The sequence below is a fragment of the Mus pahari genome, chromosome 9, assembly GCF_900095145.1.
Source record: "Mus pahari chromosome 9, PAHARI_EIJ_v1.1, whole genome shotgun sequence".
Lineage (NCBI taxonomy): Eukaryota > Metazoa > Chordata > Mammalia > Rodentia > Muridae > Mus > Mus pahari.
The window spans coordinates 72100059-72121787 of record NC_034598.1 but is presented as its reverse complement, the minus strand read 5'-3'; the positions used below and the strand labels follow the sequence as shown (position 1 = coordinate 72121787).

General features: G+C 36.8%; 1 protein-coding gene across 3 annotated transcripts in view; it reads left to right on the top strand.

Moving 5' to 3' along the window:
- Slc6a15 (solute carrier family 6 member 15) overlaps positions 1–21729 on the top strand; it is a 51485-nt gene that overhangs the window by 8434 nt on the left and 21322 nt on the right. For 2 of the 3 annotated variants that reach the window (XM_029542621.1, XM_029542622.1), the window contains exons 2-5: positions 11773–12217; positions 16159–16316; positions 16659–16785; positions 17811–17992. In XM_029542621.1, the coding sequence (XP_029398481.1) occupies positions 11929–12217; positions 16159–16316; positions 16659–16785; positions 17811–17992 (756 nt within the window). In that variant the 5' untranslated portion in view covers positions 11773–11928. The remainder of the gene's footprint in view (positions 1–11772; positions 12218–16158; positions 16317–16658; positions 16786–17810; positions 17993–21729) is intronic. The other variant, XM_021204603.2, reaches the window with a different exon arrangement.

Here is a 21729-nt window from a genome sequence, read left to right as displayed (position 1 = left end):
CACTCTTGTCTCACCACTCTAGCATCCCCCTTCTCTGGGGCAACAAGCATTCAGAGAATGAAGTGCCTCCCTTCCCATTGATGCCAGTTAAGGCAATCCTCTGCTACATATGAAGCTGGAGCCATGGAACCACTCATATATACTCTTTGGTTGGTAATTTAGTCCCTGAGAGCTCTAAAGGGGTGTATAAAGGGGTCTGGTTATTTGATATTGTTGTTATTCCTATGGGGTTGCAATCTTCTTCAGTTCCTTAAGTTCTTCCTCTGACTCTTCCATTGGGGTCTCCGGGACTCAGTCTGATGGTTGGCTATGAGTGTCTGCATCTATCTTAGTCAGGTGGTGGCAGAGCCTCCCAGAGGACAGCCATACCAGGCTCCTGTCTGCAAAAAGTTCTTGGCATCAGCAATAGTGTTAGGGTTTGGTGTCTGCGGATGGGATGGATGGATCCCAACACAGTTTTTTTTTTTTTCCCTGTGTTTTCTTTAGACAGGAACAATTCTGGATTTTGATATGGGTGGGTGCCCCCTTCCCTAAACTGGGTGTCATGTCTTTCTACTGGGGATGGTCTCTTCAGATTCTATCTCTTCTCTGTTGGGTATTTTGGCTAATGACATCACCACTGGGTCCTGGAAGCCTCTTGCATCCCTTGCATCTGGGACTTTCTAGTGGTTTTTCCCAGTTCCTCCCTATACCACAGCCCTACTGGTACACATTTCTATTCATTCATTCTCCTGGCCCTCTTGACTTCTGTCCCTTTCTATATCTGATCCTGCCCCTCCTTTTTCCCTTCCCCTTCCCTTTCCACCCAGGTCCCTCCCTCTCTCTACCCCCTGATGATTATTTTGCTCCCCCTTTTAAGTGGAATTGAAGTATCCATGCTTTGGCCTTTCTTCTTGTTTAGCTTCATATGGTCTGTGACTTGTATCATGGGTATTGTGAGCTTTTGGACTAATATCTACTTGTCAGCAAGTACATATCATGTATGTCCTTTTGGGTCTGGGTTACCTCACTCAGGATGATATTTTCTAGTTCCATCCATTTGCCTGGAAAATTCATGAAGTAGTGGTTTTTAATAGCTCTGTTGTATTCCATTGTGTAAATGTACCACATTTTCTGGTTGACAGTGTTTAGTACTTCACTGTCACTCTGTGTGGAGTAATCCCATTCTAAATATTTTTATTTATATATGTGAAGCTTTTATAGTAGTAGGTCTCCATATTTCCTTTCTGAAAGGTCTTTCATGTTATTTATCCCTTTCCTGCCCCCTCCTATATTCTGTTCTTCATTGTCCATTCAGTTTAATTCTTCCTACTCCATAATTCTCTTTTATCCTTTATGCAATTGTTCAAACCCAACTCTAGTGTAAGCCCTGCCCAATGGCCTTTTAGTGATATGCTGACTTCTACTAACTTTTGACATTTTATATTTAGCATCATTTTCCTGATATTTATTCAAATTGTTTTAGGCAGAAATAGCACTTACCCTGGTAATTCCGACCTCTATTTTATGGTGTGACCTTAGTTGTTTGTTTAAGTATTCGCTCATTTAGGCATACTTGTGCGATTTCTGCTTTGGGGTTCTCTCTAGGTGAATGATTGCTATTAACATTTTACCTAAGTTTTGTAAGTTTTTATTTCTCTAGTATATACAACTGAATGCAGACACTGATCACTCTAAGAAGTGTATTGTTAGGTTCAGAAATAATTGCATAGTTTTGTTCATATCAAATGTATCATTTTATGTTGTTACCTGTAATATGTCATATGGTCATTTCTTTACAATCTCACCTGTATTTGGTGTTAATGCCTTTTAATATTGAGTTATTCTGATAGAGTATGTCAGAGTCTATATTTAATAAGTATACATTATGATTTTTGGATAGTCATTTATAAAATATATTTCCTCTTAAACTTTTTTTGTTATTTTCAACTATTAATATTTAACAGGCAGAATAAATATTTTAAGACATATTTCATTGTTATGTCTTCCTTTTCATTTCTGATTTTATTAATTTGGATACTGTCTCTGTGCCCTCTGGTTAATCTGGCTAAGGGTTCATCTATCTTGTTGATTTTCTCAAAGAACCAGCTCTTGGTTTTTCTTACAGTTCTTTTTGTTTCTATCTGGTTGACTTCTGCCCTGGGCTTGATTATTTCCTGCTGTCTACTCCTCTTGGATGTATTTTCTACTTCTTTCTTTCTTTCTTTCTTTCTTTCTTTCTTTCTTTCTTTCTTTCTTTCTTTCTTTCTTTCTTTCTTTCTTTCTCCCCCCCCCTCTCTCCTTTCTTTCTTTCTGTTCTAGAGCTTTCAGGTGTACTGTTAAGCTCCTAGTGTAAGCTCTCTCCAGCTTCTTGGAGGTACTTAGAGCTATGAGTTTTTCTCTAACCACTGCTTTCATAGTGTCCCATAGGTTTTGGTATGATATGTCTTTATTTTTCCTAAATTCTAACAAACCTTTAATTTCTTTCTTTATTTCTTCCTTGACCAAGTTATCACCGAGTAGAGTGTTGTTAAGCTTCCATTGTGTATGGTCAGTTTTGGAGAACATAGTGTGAGGTGCTGAGAAGAAGGTATATTCTTTTGCTTTAGGATAAAATGTTCTTTCTATACATATCTGTTAGATCCATTTGTTTCATAACTTCTGTTAGTTTCACTGTGTGTCTGTTTAGCTTCTGTGTTCATGATCTGTCCATTGCTGAGAGTGGGGTGTTGAAGTCTCCCACTATTATTGTGTGGGATTTAATGTGTGCTTTGAGCTTTAGTAAAGTTTCTTTTATGAATGTGGTGCCCTTACATTTGGAGCATAGATGTTGAGAATTGAGAGTTCATCTTGGTAGATTTTTTTCTATAAAGTGTCCTACCTTATCTTTTTTGACAACTTTTGATTGAAAGTTGATTTTATTCTATATTAGAATGGCTACTTCAGTTTATTTCTTGGGACCATTTGCTTTCAAAATTATTTCCTAACCTTTTACTCTGAGCTAGTGAGTGTTTTTGTCACTGAGGTGTGTTTCCTGTATGCAACAAAATGCTGGGTCCTGTTTACATATCCATTCTGATAGTCTATGTCTTTTTATTGGGAAATTGAATTCATTGATGTTAAGAGATATTAAAGAAAAGTGATTGTTATTTCCTGTTATTTTTGTTGTTAGATTTATGTTTGTGTGGCTATTTTCTTTTGGGTTTGTTGAAAGATAACTTTCTTGCTTTTTTTTTTTTTTTTACTAGGGTGTAGTTTCCCTCCTTGTGTTGGTGTTTTCCATCTATTATCCTTTGTCAGGCTGGATTTGTGGAAAGATATTGTGTAAATTTGGTATTGTCATGGAATATCTTGTTTTCTCTGTCTGTGGTAATTGAGAGTTTTGCTGGATATAGCAGCCTGGGTTGGCCTTTGTGTTCTCTTAGGGTCTTTACAATATCTGCCCAGGATCTTCTAGCTTTCATAGTCTCTGCTGAGAAGTCTGGTGTAATCTTTATATGTTACTTGACCTTTTTTCCCTTACTGCTTTTAATATTCTTTCTTTGTTTAGTGCATTTAGTGTTTTGATTATTATGTGATGTGAGGAATTTCTTTTCTGGCCCAGTCTATTTGGAGTTCTGTAGGCTTCTGGTATGTTCATGGGCATCTCTTTCTTTAGGTTAGGGAAGTTTTCTTCTATAATTTTGTTGAAGATATTTACTGGCCCTTTAAGATGGGAATCTTAGCTTTCTTCTATACCTTTTATCCTTAGGTTTGGTCTTCTCATTGTTTCCTGGATTTCCCGGATGTTTTGGGTTAGGAGATTTTTGCTTTTTGCATTTTCTTTGACTGTTGTGTCAATGTTTTCTATGGTATCTTCTGCACCTGAGATTCTCTCTTCTATCTCTTGTATTCTGTTGGTGATGCTTGTATCTATGACTCCTGATCTCTTTTCTAGGTTTCCTAACTCCAGGGTTGTCTGTCTTTGTGATTTCTTTATTGTTTCTGTTTCCCTTTTTATTTAGATCTTGGTTGATTTTGTTCATTTCCTTCACCTGTTTGTGTTTTCCTGTAATTCTTTAAGCGACTCTTGTGTTTCCTCTTTAAGGGCTTCTAGCTGTTTACCTGTGTTATGTATTTTTAAGGGAGTTATTTATATCCTTCTTAAAGTCCTCTATCATCATCATGGTAGAGTGTGATGGTGTGTATCTAGAACTTGTTATGGCGAGAGAACTGGGTTCTGATGATGCCAAGTAACCTTGGTTTCTGTTGTCTATGTTCTTATGCTTGCCTCCCACCATCTGATTATCTCTAGTGCTGCCTGCCCTTGCTATATGACTGGAACTTGTCCTTCCTGTGATCCTGGTGGTGTCAGAACTCCTCAGAGTTCAGCTGTCTCTGTGATCCTGTGATCCTGTGATCCCGTGATCCTGAGATCTTGGGTGTGTCAGAATTCTTGGAATTTAAACTGCCTCTGGGACCTTGAGATCCTGGTATGACCAAGCTTCTGGGATCCAGTGATCCTGTGATCCTGGGTGTGTTCGAGTATCTGGGAGTAGAGCTTCTTCCAGGTCTTGTGGGACTGGCTTTGGGGTTCATGCCCAAGGTCTGCTCAGGGCACCAGCCCTAACTGGAAGAACTCCTGGTAGGGTGGAGTTCCTGGGTGCCTGGGTCCTGCTGGTCCCAGTTACTTCAGGTGTTGGGGCAGATGTTGTGTCCTCTTCACCTCTGATCCTATGATCCTGGGTGTCTCCTCTCAACTTTTAATATTATGCCATTTGATTATCTTTTCACTTAATGCAATAGTTATAAATATAGTGGGGTATAATTTACAAAAGAAATTTTTAGATTGAATTCTATACAGATAAAATATTTTATTATTTGTCAACATCATTATTTCAGTATCATAAATTTTTCATGTTTCCTTTTGCAATTATTTTGAAATATTTAAGCAAACAGCAAAGCCTGCCATTTTTATCCTAAGCACTATAATAAGGCTTAACAGTTTTTTTTTTTGTAGTTTATATACTATGTGTTAAAATTAGAAAATATACTTAATTCAATCTAGGATGAATTTCAAATTCAATAATCAGATTACTATGTATGTAAAGAATAATTTAGCCAGTAAAATTTAATGTTAAATTTAAATCTCCTAATTAGATTCATGGGTGTTTTAGTGCATTATGAACATAAAGCTTTTGCCAATGCCAAAGCTTAGCTGGTTCTAGCTGGCCTGTCAGAAGCATTCCTTGTGCTGGATTTATCAGTTTATAAATTAGTGTAGCCTATCAAATTGTAATTAGGTCAGTGCAGTGAAGCCTGTAGGAGCTATCCTTGATATATCTATAAGATGAACATGTCTCTCTGCCTGCAATGTCTCTGCATATTTTCATTACACATGTTAATTAAAACATATTTTCAGAGTTTGAGGAGAGCCTGGTCTGAAAGTGAGCTACAAGACACACAGAACTGCATAAGAAAAAAGGAAAGAAAAGGAAAGAAAGAAAGAAAAAAGAAAGAAAAAAGAAAGCAAAAAGAAAAAATATATTAGAGTGGTTATAATAGTTTGGAGCTGAAAACTCTTGAAATATGGGGCAAAGATGATGAAAGTATTGATGTAAGTCTGCAATGAAAATACTAGTGTGCCCCACTGGCAATAAGCAGACACCTTGTTATTGGTATTGTTCCTGTATCTGTCAGGGGCAGAGCAGCTACCGGTCCTTTGTTTGTCATAGCTTTATAAATAGCTTGGTGGTCAGAGTGGCTTTATACCTAGGATTCTCTTTGGATGATGTGTGGTACCCACACTTTTCTGTGGGGAAAAGGATGCAGCTAAGAATGTATCTGCACCTTGCCTGGGCAACACAATAGAGCTGGCTCTGGAGGCATGGGTACCAGTGAGCCATCCCAGAGGGCATGAGAGCAGGAGAGCTGACCCTGCCTATTGTTGATGACTGCTTAGGCAGAGTAGTGAGCAGTCCTAAGGGAAAGCCGGCATGCCGACTTGCTTAGCAGGCCCAAATCTAGGGCTCTGTGTTGTCTCACTTCATAATCTATATTATCTGCAGATGATTGGGATATGTGAAAGGGCCAGTGCTACTCATCCAAAGCTGCAGGACCTCCACGATACAGGGCATCAACAGGATAACTAGGAGGAGGCCAGTGAGGATCCAATATTGATAGTGTCACAAAAGCCAGGGACCACTAACCAGACTAATGGCTCATTGCAATGAACCTTTGCTAAGGACAGTGTGTGGGCAGAATGGATATACTGTGAGACACACTGTGACACACTACAGCTTACATGATGAAATGCCGTGTGTGTGTGTGTGTGTGTGTGTGTGTGTGTGTTGTGTTGTATTTTTGGGTCGATGTTGCAAGAGAGAAGGATGAATATGAGAAGACTAAGAGATGAACAGAACTGGGGGTACATGATGTGAACCAATATAAAGTTTTTTGTTTTTTTTTGTTGTTTTTTGTTTTTTTTTTTTAAAGAAAAGAAATTTTTTGTGTGGCCTGTGAAGGAGGAGGGGGGGGGAGAAGAAGAAAAACATAGAGAAGATCTAATATCAAATTCATGAAAAAGATGAAAGAAAAGGATAATTAATTTCTTTTAAAAAAGCCTATATTATATCAGCAGTTTCTTTATACCAGTAAAGTTGGCGAATTGGACAACATTCTTGCAAAAGATTGCTTTCTAAAAGCAAGGTAACAAAGAAGTAATTTAAGTAGTTGTGTATTAGAGAGATGAATTGAATTTCTAAATTAATATATATTTTCTGAAAAGAAACTTAGTTGCAGATGGCTTTGTTGGTGAATGCTGCCAAACACGTAAAAAGAAACAAAACTGATTGTACACATTTTCTTTCAGAAACTAAGGGAAAAATCATGACACAAAAACCTTTTTATAAAAGCATTAAAACTATAAAAGCGAAATATAAGACAAGCATTACAGACTCACATTCTTAAAAATATCTGTGGTAAAACATTCACTTGTATGTGTTTGTGTGATTATGATCACAATTTGCTATGAGGAGACGCTACTTTGATAGATGTGGTACCCACACTTATCTGTGGGTGTAAGGATGTAATTTAGAATGTAGTAAGGAATTACTATGTTCTAGCAAAGTGGCCGTACTAGATTCTCCTCTACAGTTGATGGCCTCACTAGTCCCAGAAAGCTGGCCAGTACCGGGCATGACTTCCCTCCTGTTGAGAAGCCTTAAGTTCAACTAGACTGCATTCAGTTATGCCAACTTGTGAGCAGCACACTTGCATCTTTGCTTGTTGCACTTTCTAGGTACCACAGCTGGGTAGGACTGTCAATCACCTTCCCCTTAAGTCAGGCAAGCATAGTATTTCTGAAACTGTGGGAACTCAATCCCAAGTGAAAAGGGTTTCAAGTGAGGTACAGCTCAAGTCATCTGCATCCTGTGTCCTATGTGTGTGGTATCTTCAGCATTGGGGGCCCATGCTCAATCTCTGAGAGGAAACCAATGGTAACATGGATATCTATAGTGGTTTGAGAATGACTTGATCAATCCTGATTAACCATTTGATAGGAAGTTTCTTGTGCCTGGAAACAATGCACTGCTAAGAGAGTTCAGTCCCAAGTGATAGATCTAGACCTTGGTTCCCATATCTCTGGTTCAGAGGACGCCAAGAAAAGGGGGCAGAGATATTATAAGAGCCAGAGTACTGAGCAGTCTCATCTGAAACATTCTTTCCTAGAAGTAGCTACATAAACAAGACTGGAGCAAGGACAATATCCATGGACATGCTAACAGAGAAGTGAGTAGATTTTGTGGGGTTCCACCTGTAGACAAGGAACTACAGGTTCCTACAAGAAGAATCCAGTCTCTTCCAGGCATGAACCCCCTTCATGGTTATCAAGCACAGAGGTCAGCATAGGAGCCATAGTCACAATAAAGAAAAATGAATTCAGAAGGCTGTATTTATATTTGCATGAGCTCATGCACCCCTCCTCCTCCCCCGTACTCACAAATATCAATCGGACAGAAAGAAGCTATTCTATCAATCTGAGAGGGGACAGGCATGGGAGGGGTTGGAGGAAAGAAATGGAGACATAAAATTGTTGCAGTTCACTTTCAATTAAAATATATTAAAAAATACTAGATCCAAGTCTTAAAAATAATTTTCACAGGCTTGCTCTAGTGTTATCTTAAGTACAAAATACATGCTTTAAAAATGGGAAGTAACTAGCATACATTTATCAAGGTATTTTATAAAACACTGTCTGAAAAAAAATTGATGAATAGTCTTGTAAAAGTAATGATAGGCCAAGATGATGAACTGGAAAATCCAAGCTTTCTGTTGCCATTGTTACCAAATGAATTTATGCAATTGATGTGATACTGTTTAAAATAGCAGTAAATTTGGTTTTAGTTAAGTGGTTATGTTTAAAATTTTTTATTTTTAAGTTCACTCTCTGTTTCACTTTGTCTCTCTATTTCTTTCTCTCTGTTTCTCTCTCTCTCTCTCTCTCTCTCTCTCTCTGTTTTTCTCTCTCTCTCTCTGTTTCTCTCTCTCTCTCTCTCTCTCTCTCTGTGTGTGTGTGTGTGTGTGTGTGTGTGTGTGCGCGCGCGCATATCACTGCTTACATGGGTAGGTGAGGACAACCAGCAAGAGTTGGTTCTCTTATTCTTCCATATGGGTTTTTCATAACAAACTCAGCTAATAAGCTAATGAGGCTTAGTGGAGAGTGCGTTCACTAGCTGGCCTCTCTCACAGGTTCTTCTTGTTATTTGGTAGACCTTGACAAACTAATTTCGACATGTACGAGGGAAGACAGAGACCCAAAAGAGGCAATACATTCTGTAACTCAAAGAAAATATAACAGTTGTGTTGTAAATATGTATTGGTTTATAAAAGTTTTAGGTCAAAATTTAAGTGTTTCAAAGGAATTTTATACTTGACAAATTGTATGTGAGGAAGATTAACTCAATTCAAAAATCTAGTGATGGGAAAATTTGAATATAAATTTAAATCATGAAGCTCTCAACATGTTTTACAAGTGGGTATTATTCACAGATTAAGAGAAAGATAAAATAATTTGATCTTTAAAAGTGCTGTGTCGTTTAGAGTTTTTGTTTGCAGGTTGTGGGAAGTGACGCTGGCAAAGAACCACATGAACAACAACAAAAAGTTACGGGCACAATGTCAGGCTTCGTAGACACAACAGGGTGCTTGGCAATGAGGTGGCAAGGACGAAGAATGAGAGCCTCTGCGAGTCAGATAGCAGCATCCATGACTGCAGAAGCACTTGTGTTCTCTCCATGACACCTTTGCTGGGACTTCGGGAGCCAGCCATTTTCTGATGATGTTGTATCTCCTTATTCACATCATAAATAAGGAAGATAATCAAATAGGACAACCATGGAGAAGCCTTTTCAAAGACAGTCATGGTGGTTTTTTTCTTCCATTGTCACACTTTAATTGTAACTTCTTAATTAAATGTTGTTTCCTGTGCTATTAAGGTTGTATTAAGGAAGTTCTTGCCTGCAACTTGAAGGTCATTCCCTGTTTTCTTCTAGAAGCATCAGTGTTTTAGATTTTTAAATAAAGGCCTTTTATCACTAAGATTGATTTTACAGATAGGAACAATTCCGGGTCAGAAATTGTGACTGTGGATTAGTGACTCCATCCCTCCACTTGAGGCCATGTCTACGTACTGGAGGTGGTCTCAGAGTTCCTTCTCCCCACTGTTGGGTATTTCAGCTGAGGTCATTCCCACTGAGTCCTGAGAGTCTCTCACCTCCTGGGTCTCTGGTACTTTCTGAGGGTCTCCCCCACCCAAGGCTGCATATTTCCATTCATTCTACTGGCCCTGTAGCTTCTCACCTGTCCTGTCCCCCCATACCTGATCCTGTACCCCTTTCCCCTCCCTCCTTCTCCCACCCAGATCCTTCCCTCCAAAGGCCTATTTTATAAATTAGATTTACGTGTTTGACACTAAATATGTATCTTCACATGGGCAAATCTGTCTATATAAGATTCCTTTATAATAATAATAAAAAAACATTCATATGAGGCCACCAAGAGATGAAGTTGAGGACAGTATTTTCTTTCAAATTATGAGTGCCCTATATAAACAATCGTGCCTCTTGCATGAAGAAACAACAGCATTTTTACACGTTTATTTCTGCCTCAATCTTCTCATTTTATTTCCCAATTTTGATACCTTATTTTAAATTTTAACCGGTACACAATTTCTACAAATTATAAATCTTATTTGCTTTTAAAGTTCCAGCTTCTGTATGACTTTTTATTATGGGAGCCCTTGTTTTCTCTTTTGTTTGGCCAGATGTCACGATCCTGTAGACCAGTCTCCTCATCTGCTGCTACACAGGAATCCTCCCTTTTCTGACAGGAAGGGATATTTGCCAATAGCATTAACATTTATGACAAAGCAATTTGTGTTTGCGTAAATGTGATCCCTTTGTTACTTGGCACCTGCCTCTCTCATTTATACTTCCATTCTAGATTTCTCTTTGTGCTTCTGCATCTTCCACAAGCTCTAACCAATTATCTCTTGTGTCTATAAAATACTATTTCATTCATCATAATGACTTATCTGTGAAGATAAGGGAGGCTTTCTACGTTGGCATATATTTTTAATAAAGTAAACATTATTGTACAATAAAATATAACTGAAGTTGGCCAGGGACATTTACTTCTGAGACTAACGTTTATGTTTTAGAAGAGAGGTTGGAAAACTTTTTTTTTTTCTTTTTGGAAAAAAGGGTCTTTGCAAAATTTAGGTTTTGTAAGCATAATAGCAAGTCTTCTGTTAGTCTTCTGTTAGCAACTAAGTGTTAGCCAATATTTACAGTTTAAACAATTAGGGATGTTGGATGAAACGGACATTACAGTTGTGCTGAAATGGAATAAAGGCATACAAACATAAGGGACAGGAGTTATGACATTCATGACAGACCACCTAACCTCACCAAGCAGTTTGACAGGACTCCTGTTTAAATCTACATGCAACATTTCCTATCCCTTGTACATGAAAAATCAGAAGAAAGATGCACATAGCATATCTGTATGTAAACAGTGCTGACCTCTTTAAGGGTGACGATATGTGAGCAGTTTTCTTCAAAGCTGAACAGGCAAAGTTCTGAATTTTGTTATTTATTGCTTCAAAAAATGTAAATGATAAAATAACTTTAAATAGATTAGAAAAGAGCTATCTCACACCAGTCTAGAGCATTAATGATCAAGACAGGTAATTGGGTTTTAGTTCATTGTCTGTACCATGTAGGTAAAATCATATCTAAATATTCTGTTGTTTATTTACTTAAAATACACTTTTCTCTTTATTTGATAGAAGATCCCTTAAACGTAGGCACTCCATGTTTCTTTCTTATAATTATAGGATAGGTTCACAGTTAATAATAAGCACATTAATATACACGTTGTAAGTAATAATTCATTGGAGGAGATGACTGAAGACAGATTTATAAGGTGGGCTTGAAATATATATATATATATATATATATATATATATATATATATATATATAAATGAGAAAACAATAGATGTAAAAGAAAAAATCTTGAATTAAAGTATATTTTTCAAAGAATTATTTAACAAAGATAAAATGTGTGTGAAATTCATACACATACTAATTAATACACTTTTGAAACTATGAAACTATGAATGACCAAGATCAATCATGTTTTTTAGTCTTAGAAAGAGACTTTATCAGAAAATAAACAAGAAAGGATTTTGAAGTATTGTTTATATTTCCTGATATTAAAATCACATTTCAATTTTTTTTTTATTTCATAGGTATATACAGAGTATTGGGATCAGATCCAGGATCCATAATAGTTTCTCACCTTGAATCAAGGATTTATATGATATTCTTCTCAGACTTACTTTGTGTTAAATAACATTTAAAATATATATTTGCCTCAAGGGTGTCTTTAAGAAGATTAATTTCCAATGCCTAAGAATAGCAAAGTGGTAAAGAGAGATTTGGATGATGATGTCATTGAATCTGTCAAAGACCTCCTGTCGAATGAAGACTCAGTGGAAGATGTTTCTAAGAAGAGTGAACTAATCGTCGATGTTCAAGAAGAGAAAGATACAGATGCTGAAGATGGATCTGAAGCTGATGATGAAAGGCCAGCTTGGAACAGTAAGCTGCAATACATTCTGGCCCAAGTTGGATTTTCTGTAGGTCTGGGGAATGTGTGGCGGTTCCCATACCTCTGCCAAAAGAATGGTGGTGGTAAGTAGCATTCTTTTGCTTTAACGAATTGTTCACCAGTAAAAGGCAATCCATTATTTCAGGTAGCCCCTATTGCTACTGCCCCCTTATTATTTCTGAAATCGTGAATTCCATTACAAAGCTAGGGAGACACATTTTGCGGGAAGTCAGCCCAGCTCTGAGTTCAGATGAAGTTTCCATAGGAACAGATTGGCATCCTACAAATACCCAGGGATTGCTTAAGGTAACACATTCTCAAACTTTGTCCCTGGATACTGTAAACACTGCTGAAGTACTGACAGGAATTTTAAAAAAGCATGTGTTATGTTCTTTATGCATATCAGACTTTTGGTATTGATAAGAATCTAAAGCCATCAACACTGATGGAGCATAGATGGTCTCTCTGTGACTTATAGCCTCTGAATTTTAAGTTGTCTCATTCTTTACCAAATGCAGAACTAACATGTAATTTAGAATGATTGTGGACTTTAAATTGTGGCTAGCACTTTAGAGCTCATGAGAAGGGGGTTTAGCCAGATAATTATCATAGCGCCAGTCATTCTTTGTCCTTAGAGATTTTACACATTGATTCTATCTCTGTAACCCAGCTTCAACAGATACTTTTTTTTTAAGAGAACACTCTTAATTTTAAACAAAAACTAGTTCCATCATTATCAACACCTTTATTATGCTAATTTAGGCACACAATTATCAACATTTTTGAAAGAAAAATGCTGTCCAAAAAATCCACTGGGGGAAAATAAAGTCAACACAAAGGGAGAAATCCTAAGAGCTCTGTAGTACAACCGCCCCCCCAAAGAAACCAAAAACCCAAACCAACCAACCAACCAACCAACCAACCAACCAACCAAAATCGCTGAAGAAACTCTAGATGTGGTTCGTCGAGTGAAATGTTTTTCTACCACACATAAAACCATAGATTAAATTCCCAGCCCAAGGGAGGGACATGAAGAAAGATAAATGGTTTTAAAATTTTATAATATATGCATATGAAATTTGTATTCATTAAGTAATATAGGGGTAAAAGTATATATTCTGGTCTCTGAAGATGGCTCAGTAGAAAAAAATACACTGTGTGGAAGCTTGAGGACCTGGGTATTGATTCCCAGGATCTACATGAAGGCCATGCCTAGTGACATGCATGTCACTCTAATGTTCTCTAATGTAACTCTAATGTTCATGGCAGGCAGTCCTGTGAATTCCTGGTGTTTGCCAGCTAGCCAGTCAAACCAGAACAGTAAGTGCCAGTCTCTGTGAAAGACTTGATTTCAAAAAAAGAAAATAAAGCTGCATTTGATAGACAAAGATGCTTGAAATTGACCTCATGGCCATGACCACACATGAACAAACCCAAACCTGCATATTATATAAGGTACACATTTCATCATCAAATCTCAGAGGGATCATTCTGATATTTTATTGGGTCTGTGGTTGGGTGAAAATACATATGGTCTTATTTGACTATAATTATAATCTACACACATCATGTCAAATGAATAGAAGTATTCATGTACATCTTTTTCTTAGTTGCTAAGATAAAGTGCTAAGATATTGTTGTGATTAAAGATGGTAGGATGATTCTATGAGGAACAAAGTAAAAGGTTTGGGAAAGCAAGCTATTTAACTGCCTGAAAGCTAAGAATTTAACTTTACATGAAGTGTGTGTGTCACATACCACTCATTGCTCAGAAAACAGTAATTCTCTAGGAAACTGATAATATCACATGGAAATCATTGGCAAAGACTGGCAGAAGTGAATTCTGATTTTGCGACATTTTATTTTCTACACCTTACTGGACATTCTGCTAAGAATGAAGGCAGCTTCATTACAGTCAGGTTTCATTCCTTTAAGCGTAACATCCACCTTGATGGAGAGCTATTACAGAGTTGACATATAGTTATTAGTTATTAGCAAGACAAATCCCTCTATTCTCTTGATAAAAATAACAGTCAAGACATTTTATCTACTATTGATTTCTTGCCTAGAAATGAAAACGGAGAACAATATTGCATGTCTCGTGAGACACAGGCTGGATTGGAAAGGGACAAAGAGTGTGTAGCGTAGTTTTCTAGAAAGTTGATGAGTTTCTTTAAAAAGCACAAAACAACCGAAAACCCTTATTCATAAATCATTTGAAGCATTTTCTGAATAAGAGGGGAAAATAAAGAGGTCTAATATATATGGTGATTTATGTAGATGTCACATTTAATGCACAGGGCTAACTTTAGTAAGTCTAGGATACAGAGGATTCCTCTTATTGTGCAGTCACTCTGACAGATATACCTGGCTCTTTTCTATGCTTCAAGCCATGTGAACTTTCTGTATCTTGCTCATTTCTTCACACTATGCATGTAAAATGGGATTAGCAATTGCAACACAATATATTTTGTGTGTGCTCGTATGTGCATGTGTGTGTTGTGCGTGTGTGTGCCTGTGTGTGTGTGTGTGTGTGTGTGTGTGTGTGTGTGCTGTGCATTCCACAAGACATTTGTGCAAGTGCACATTCCTGTGCACCTAGGGAAAGGAAAGGAGTACATTCAGTGTCCTACTTTGTCTCTGTCCACCTTACTCTTTTGTGACAGGGTGCATTTGTCAGTGAATCCAGAGGTAGGCTGCCAACTTAGAAATCTGAGTATATGATGTCCAGTATGTAGGTCATTTCACACTAATTTGTAATGTTCTCATATACAAGTTGTACATACATAATTTTTTCTCACCAATTAAATCTAAGAATGACATTGTCAAGCTATTCAATTGATTTGCATGTCATTCGTTTTTTATGTAATTTTGATTAAAACCAGTTATTCTCTTAACTGTGGCTGTTTTGCTACAAATAGAACAGTACATGCTTTTAATGAGAGATACAATGTATGTTAGTTTTGCCTCCTAAACACTCTGTGCATGCTTCCTCTCAATTTTGGAAACAAAAAGAATATGGTTCCCAAAGTGAACTTTTTATGTGTGGTATGTATGAAAACAAATCCTATTGCATTTGTTAGAAATTATTTGTTTTAGTTTTTCTATCTTTCAGACTAGGTATTTGCTCTTCTTTGGTATTACTTTATTTAGAATACAAAAACATTTAATCCTGTCAAATGCCATTGGTCTCAACCCACGCTTTTGGAATGCAGGACTTAAAATAGTTTAGGTTAGTATTTAGTAAATAACTTTGTAAAAACCATGTGAAGATAGGTTTGAGTTTATGAAGCCTACTGACAAGGAAAGCTATTTCAAAGAACTGATTCTTTATTTTCCCATGAAACTAATTAACTTTTCAACAAAATGTTGAATTATTGGTGCTGGAGAGGTGGCTCAGCAGTTAAGAGCACTGACTGCTCTTTCAGAAGTCCTGAGTTCAATTCCCAGCAACCACATGGTGGCTTACAACCATCTGTGATGGGATCTGATGCCCTCTTCTTGTGTGTCTGAAGACAGTGACAGTGTACTCATATACATAAATAACTTAAAAAAAACGTTGGGTTATTTATAAATACCTTTTAATAAGAATTATTCTACAAAGAACTACAATTTAAAACTTTTAAACTTTGCTATTATTTTGTATGTGTGTGTGTGTGTGTGTGTGTTTATGGTGTATATGTGTATTGGGGGAATATGCATACAGAGTTCAGAGGAGATTTCAGGAGTCAGTTTTCTTCTTCCACTGTGGGGTCAAGGACTCAAACTTAGGTCATAAGACCCATGCAGTATGGGGTTACCCATGGAGTCACCTAACTGCCCTGGGGGACTTCCTAGTGCAGTCCAATACAGGATTCAAAATTATGGAAGTTTAAAGGTCAGTTATGTTTGCTTCAAAGACTTCTATTTGTATCATTAAAAAAAAACCTCCAAATAGTGTCTTTTATGAAATGATTCCAGTCAATGAACACTCTACTATGACTACTGAAAATATGACCCATTCTGTTTGTTCTTGTCTCTCTAGGTGCATATCTTTTGCCATATTTAATACTACTTCTGGTGATAGGAATCCCACTCTTTTTCCTGGAACTTTCTGTGGGTCAAAGAATTCGGAGAGGCAGCATTGGGGTTTGGAATTACATAAGCCCTAAACTGGGTGGGATTGGATTCGCAAGCTGTGTAGTAAGTTTCTTCCCATGACATTTGCTCTTACCTGGGCTGGTTTGAATTCACGTAATCTTCATCTCTCTAAACTCATCTGTGCAATCATGTTTTAGAAACTTTTGGGACCTTGGGCACTTACTATGCCAAACTATGACTACAGATGATACTGCATTTCATAGTGTGTTTTAAAAGTTCAACTCAGAAATATTGTTCTAAAGAAAAAATCATGTCTTTCAGAAACAAACAAATAAAAAAATAAGATGAAGACTTAAAAATTGTTAGGTGGAGTAAATTCCACCTTGAGGTTTTAAGGGGAGTGACAGAGGATGCATGATGTAATCACATTCTTTTCTTTTGCAGGTCTGCTATTTTGTGGCTCTCTACTACAATGTCATCATTGGCTGGACATTGTTTTACTTTTCTCAGTCTTTTCAACAGCCTCTTCCTTGGGATCAGTGCCCCCTGGTGAAAAACACATCTCATACTTGTAAGACATATGATATATTGTCTCCTTATATTTAACATTTTAAAGATTAGTAAAGCCAAAAACACCTTTCTTTTCTGCTTTTTAAATTCCGTGGTGGGTGGATACGAAACCTTTGAAAGGAAGATCCTAACAGGTGGTCAGCATTTGGAATGACCACTTCAGAGAGATCAAGTAGACATCATTTAATTTTACTGACTCTTTTCAGATGAATTTAATGCACTTAAGGCTTTAGGGCTTTAGGTTAAACGATTTTGCAAGCTTCCTGTTGTAAGTCCCAAATACCCCAGGTAAGCCTCATATTCATGAAAATCTACAAAAGGGAAACAAAATCCTGATTGAACTGAATTTATTGTCTCTAATGCAGTTAGCACTACTATTTTGTAGTTTTCATTTTTTTTAAACCTTAAAAAATAAATTACAAAGGTTGCAATTTTTTGCTGCTCATTGCAATCAGGATTGCAGTTGTGAGGTGAATGTTTTCCTAGGCAATGGTAAGAACCTTTGAGGTTTTGGTCTGCTGCTCTGCATTGTATGTGTTGCTTAATTCTATACCCAAAGGTCTGGGCCTGCAAATGACTTCTCACACTTACAAGTTTTTGTTGTGTAAACTTTGTTGCTTGATTTAAAACTATTGGTTAAATAAAACTGACTACAGCCAATTGCTGGAGGGAGTAGAGGTAGGTGGGTCTGGAGTGACCTCTCTGAGGTGGGGCGAGATGAAGGGAGAGCGGAGGAAGCGGCCATGAGCCATGAGCACATGGCCAGGAGAAACCGCAAGTAACTAGGGTACACTGCTGGGGAGGTAGCCAGGCCAGCAGTTAGAAGAGCAGATGAGGGGTTACCCGCCAGGAATTGTCACAGCCAAATAAAATAGCCATGATCTGAATCTCATTTATTTGTAAGCTTAAACTGGTTATAGTACAAAGAACTGGCTAATGGGCTTGTGGGACACAACCCAGTATTACGCTTTACCGTACTATAGTTTGAATGAAAGCATTTTGTCTTTTTTTTTTTTCCCCCAACAGATGTTGAGCCAGAATGTGAACAAAGTTCTGCCACCACCTATTACTGGTACCGGGAAGCACTGGATATCACCACTTCCATCTCTGACAGTGGTGGCTTAAACTGGAAGATGACGGTCTGCCTGCTGGTTGCCTGGGTCATGGTTTGTCTGGCCATGATCAAAGGCATCCAGTCCTCTGGAAAAGTTAGTATGTTAGAATCCCTTCTGATTCTTCTAAGCACCATTTATGGGTTCTGTCAATCCCTTTCAGCTATACCCCCCAAATTCAAATGACAAATTGTTTGACTACTTTGTCTAGGCATCTACAGATTGGCCAAAAGTGATGCTTTTAAAAAAAAGTCTCTTAAAAAAAAGTCATAAGTAGCAGTTAAAGTGTTTTAGAGTGACATTTAATATCATTTATAATATTTGTTTTATTCCAGCATTTATTTATTTATTTATTTATTTATTTATTTATTTATTTATATGTTTATTGTGTTACTTATTCATTATCTGCTGCTTTAGTTCCCTGAGTACAATCCAGCGCAGTCATGGAAACTGCTGGAGTGAAGAAGTTGCTTTTTGCTGTTTGTTTAGTTTTTATCATTTCCTTCTTTCAGGTACATTTTAAGAAGTAATTGCTCAGTGAATATTCAAATTATGAATCGTTGTATGTTTTTTAAAAGTTCTTGTTTTCCTCAAGTAGTTAGAATAATTTAGACCAGCAACATGGAATAAATAAAAGGTGACAAGGGCATGCCCTCCTGCCCAAATGCAAATTTCCAAACACTGTGGTTGAAAAGGACATCAGTGGAAGTGTGAAGTCTGTATGGTTTGCGGCTTTCATTTTCAAATGATGCACCAGGGACACGCTTGCTATTCATTCTTTTGTTTTCAAAAGCTTCAGAGTCCTGTTCTTATCCCTGCCACTGTTTTAACACCCTTTTCATGTCTTATCTGCTTTATAGCAAGAATTCAGTGTTGGCTCTTCTTGCTGGCCCCTGATGGTATGTGTATGTGTGCATCCGTGTGTATAATAAAGTTTTTTTTCAAAGTGTAGCTGTACTCATTTATCTTTTCAGTCTAACTAGGCATCGTAGGTTAGCAGCAGTCAAAAAGAGTGACGGAGTACTCTATTATCAATGATAATAATAGTAATGACAACAAAGCATGCTGAATAATAATAATAATAATAATAATTGACATCAGCACAGGTGATTTGAGCAAAACCAGTGTTAGGCAATGATGCTTAGTCCATGGTTTTTGGTTCTGGGAACTGTAGTGATTTCTATTTTATATATAATCCTAAAAGCTCTAAGATGCAGTTACTACTTCCAGAGACACTTTACTGATTTTTAGAAAGAGGGTGGAGAAATTGGATAATATACTTAAAGTTCGTGAGAAATCAGTCTGAAGACTCGAATAGGCACATACATGTGGAAAGGAGAAGAGAAGGGAGAGAGAGAGAGAGAGAGAGAGAGAGAGAGAGAGAGAGAGAGAGAGAGAGAGAAAAGAGAAAGATTCTTTCGTATTATCGTTTTCCTTTCTTTTCTTTTTTTTTTTTTTTCTGAGACAGGTATTTTTATATAGCCCAGCTTTTCTTGAACTGGGGTCTTCCTACCATCAATGTAGTAGTAAAATAGCCATGTGTCATCATGTCTTTTGTCTTCTGTCTCAATTGAAGAGGCTGTGGGATGGGACACTCTATGCTTTTTCTTAGTATGATATTTATTTCCTCCAAATGATAGCTCAGGAATGGGAATGAGAATAGACAGAAGTTGGTCTAATTCACCTTTGTGTCTTGTTAATTTAATTTTAGTAGGAAATATTAATGCCATTTTAGCCCGTAAATCGCAGTTGACATGTTCTCATCTCTCTCTCTCTCTCTCTCTCTCTCTCTCTCTCTCTCTCTCTCTTCTTCCTGCTGTGTCTGCTATATTATTTTTTGCTAAGTGTTAATGACTTAGTAATTTTTAGATAGTAATTTGATTGAGTGTACCTTGACTATGTGGGAGTTACTGAAGTGAGATTATAAGTAAATGAAGAAGTTCTTAAACCATACCTAGTCACATGCCCATAATCTAAGGTAATGTTAGTGAGAGGAAAATCCACCTCTGGACAGGCATATATATTGAAAAGCTGTCATGGATCAAGTTCGCTAAGGTTTCCTGGATCTATGTTCTTTTAAAAGAAGAACAATTTCTTCTTTTAAAAAAATATACTAGTTTCTGCTATGCTATGTTTACAAGTTGTGACTGTACACATGTATGAAATGCAAAGTTGATGCTACAGTTGTTAAAGAGAATGTATGCTAATTCAAATTAATTGACATCTCTGTTGTATCAAATATTTAACAATTTCTATAACGAGACTCTTTGGAATTTACTCTCAGTGATATTCCCGTCTTGTCTTTAATATCACGTAATAAAAAATGTATCAGTAGAATGGGGTACAACTTATGTAGGTCATGTGATTTACTATTTCAGAGAGAGGCCCTTAGTTAGGGAGAGAGTGACATTGTGGCAGAATTTGAAACAAGGCCATGTTATATTATACAGGATGCTCTAATAAAATTCAGGGTCACTTCCACCTAACTGCTTATACTCATCCAGAGATGATTTCACAGTCGAGGTGGGCCAAAAGCTAGTAGTGTTTAAATCAACACAGTTCTTCAGTATGGAATAATAAGAAGAGCATTGTAAAGCATGAATGTAAAGTTCTCTATGTACATTGAACAACCAAGCACGAGTCTGGAGAAATAGTTATGCAAGCACTGGGTATAGAGGAGTGCTAGACACTGGCTTGTGCAAATTGTCCCTGCCAAAGATGAGAATTTTTTATATAGTTTCTTAGACATGCAAATACACACAGGGCATGGAGGGAGGGATGCTAACTGAAGCCTGAGGGACAAGCGTAGGAGGCTAGTAATCTCTCTGGCCACGTCAATAGGTCCCCTATGCAACTGCATCACTGATTTCTGATAGCTTTTATTTTCCTGCCTTTACTATGGAGAAGAGAAATGGTTGCTCTGTGATCACAGTCAACAACCACAGTCACAAAGAACAGGACCCATGACCTGTCGAGTAAATAAGAGTGAGATAAATCCTCAAATAAAGACAATCTCTTATGTTTCATGACACTTGGTGTCAGTGAATTTGCTTTCCTCCTTAGTAGACATCTCAAAATTATTGTGATTGACAACATTAAGGAGGCTTAAAATTAAACAAAGGAGCATATCCCATTTTTCTGCTCTAAGAATATGTACTTCTTAGTCTATACAAGGCTCATGGGCAATTCCATCTATCTAGTTATTTTACCAAAATATTGTTGCATTAGCTATGTTTAGAAGCTCTTTGTGCCCTTGTTACAACATTTTATTGAATTCCTGTCTCCATATTAGAAGAATGAAAACAAAACAAAACAAAAAAATCCTCTCAACTTGTTTCACCTCCAGGGTGATGTTCATTTTTTGCATTTCTTTATTATTGATGTATTGGTCTATTAAATATGTTACATATATTTTTTCTTTATTCTGTCAAATGGCTTCCATGTTTTATCTCTAATTTAAACAAAGTCTATAAGTTCAGAAGAAGTAAATTAACTGTCCAGAGTTAAGTACTTAAGAAGTGACAGAACTAAAGCCAGGCAACCAAGTCCTCAAAAGTAAGATTTTTTTCCTAAATGTTTCTTTATAATAAATATTTTAATATAAAGATAAAATCAATTGATTTTAATATATTTTCTAATTTCAGTAGTATAACAAAATGAAAATATCCTGTATAATAATATTTTGCTTGATAAACTAATCTTTCATTTAGTGTAATTGCTGTGAAAAAAATTGTTGTTTTGGTTAACAACTCTTGAGAAGCTTAAAATTAGCAAAGAAACATATATAACTTCTCTATTCTAAATCTATACTTAGATTGTACAATGCTTATGGA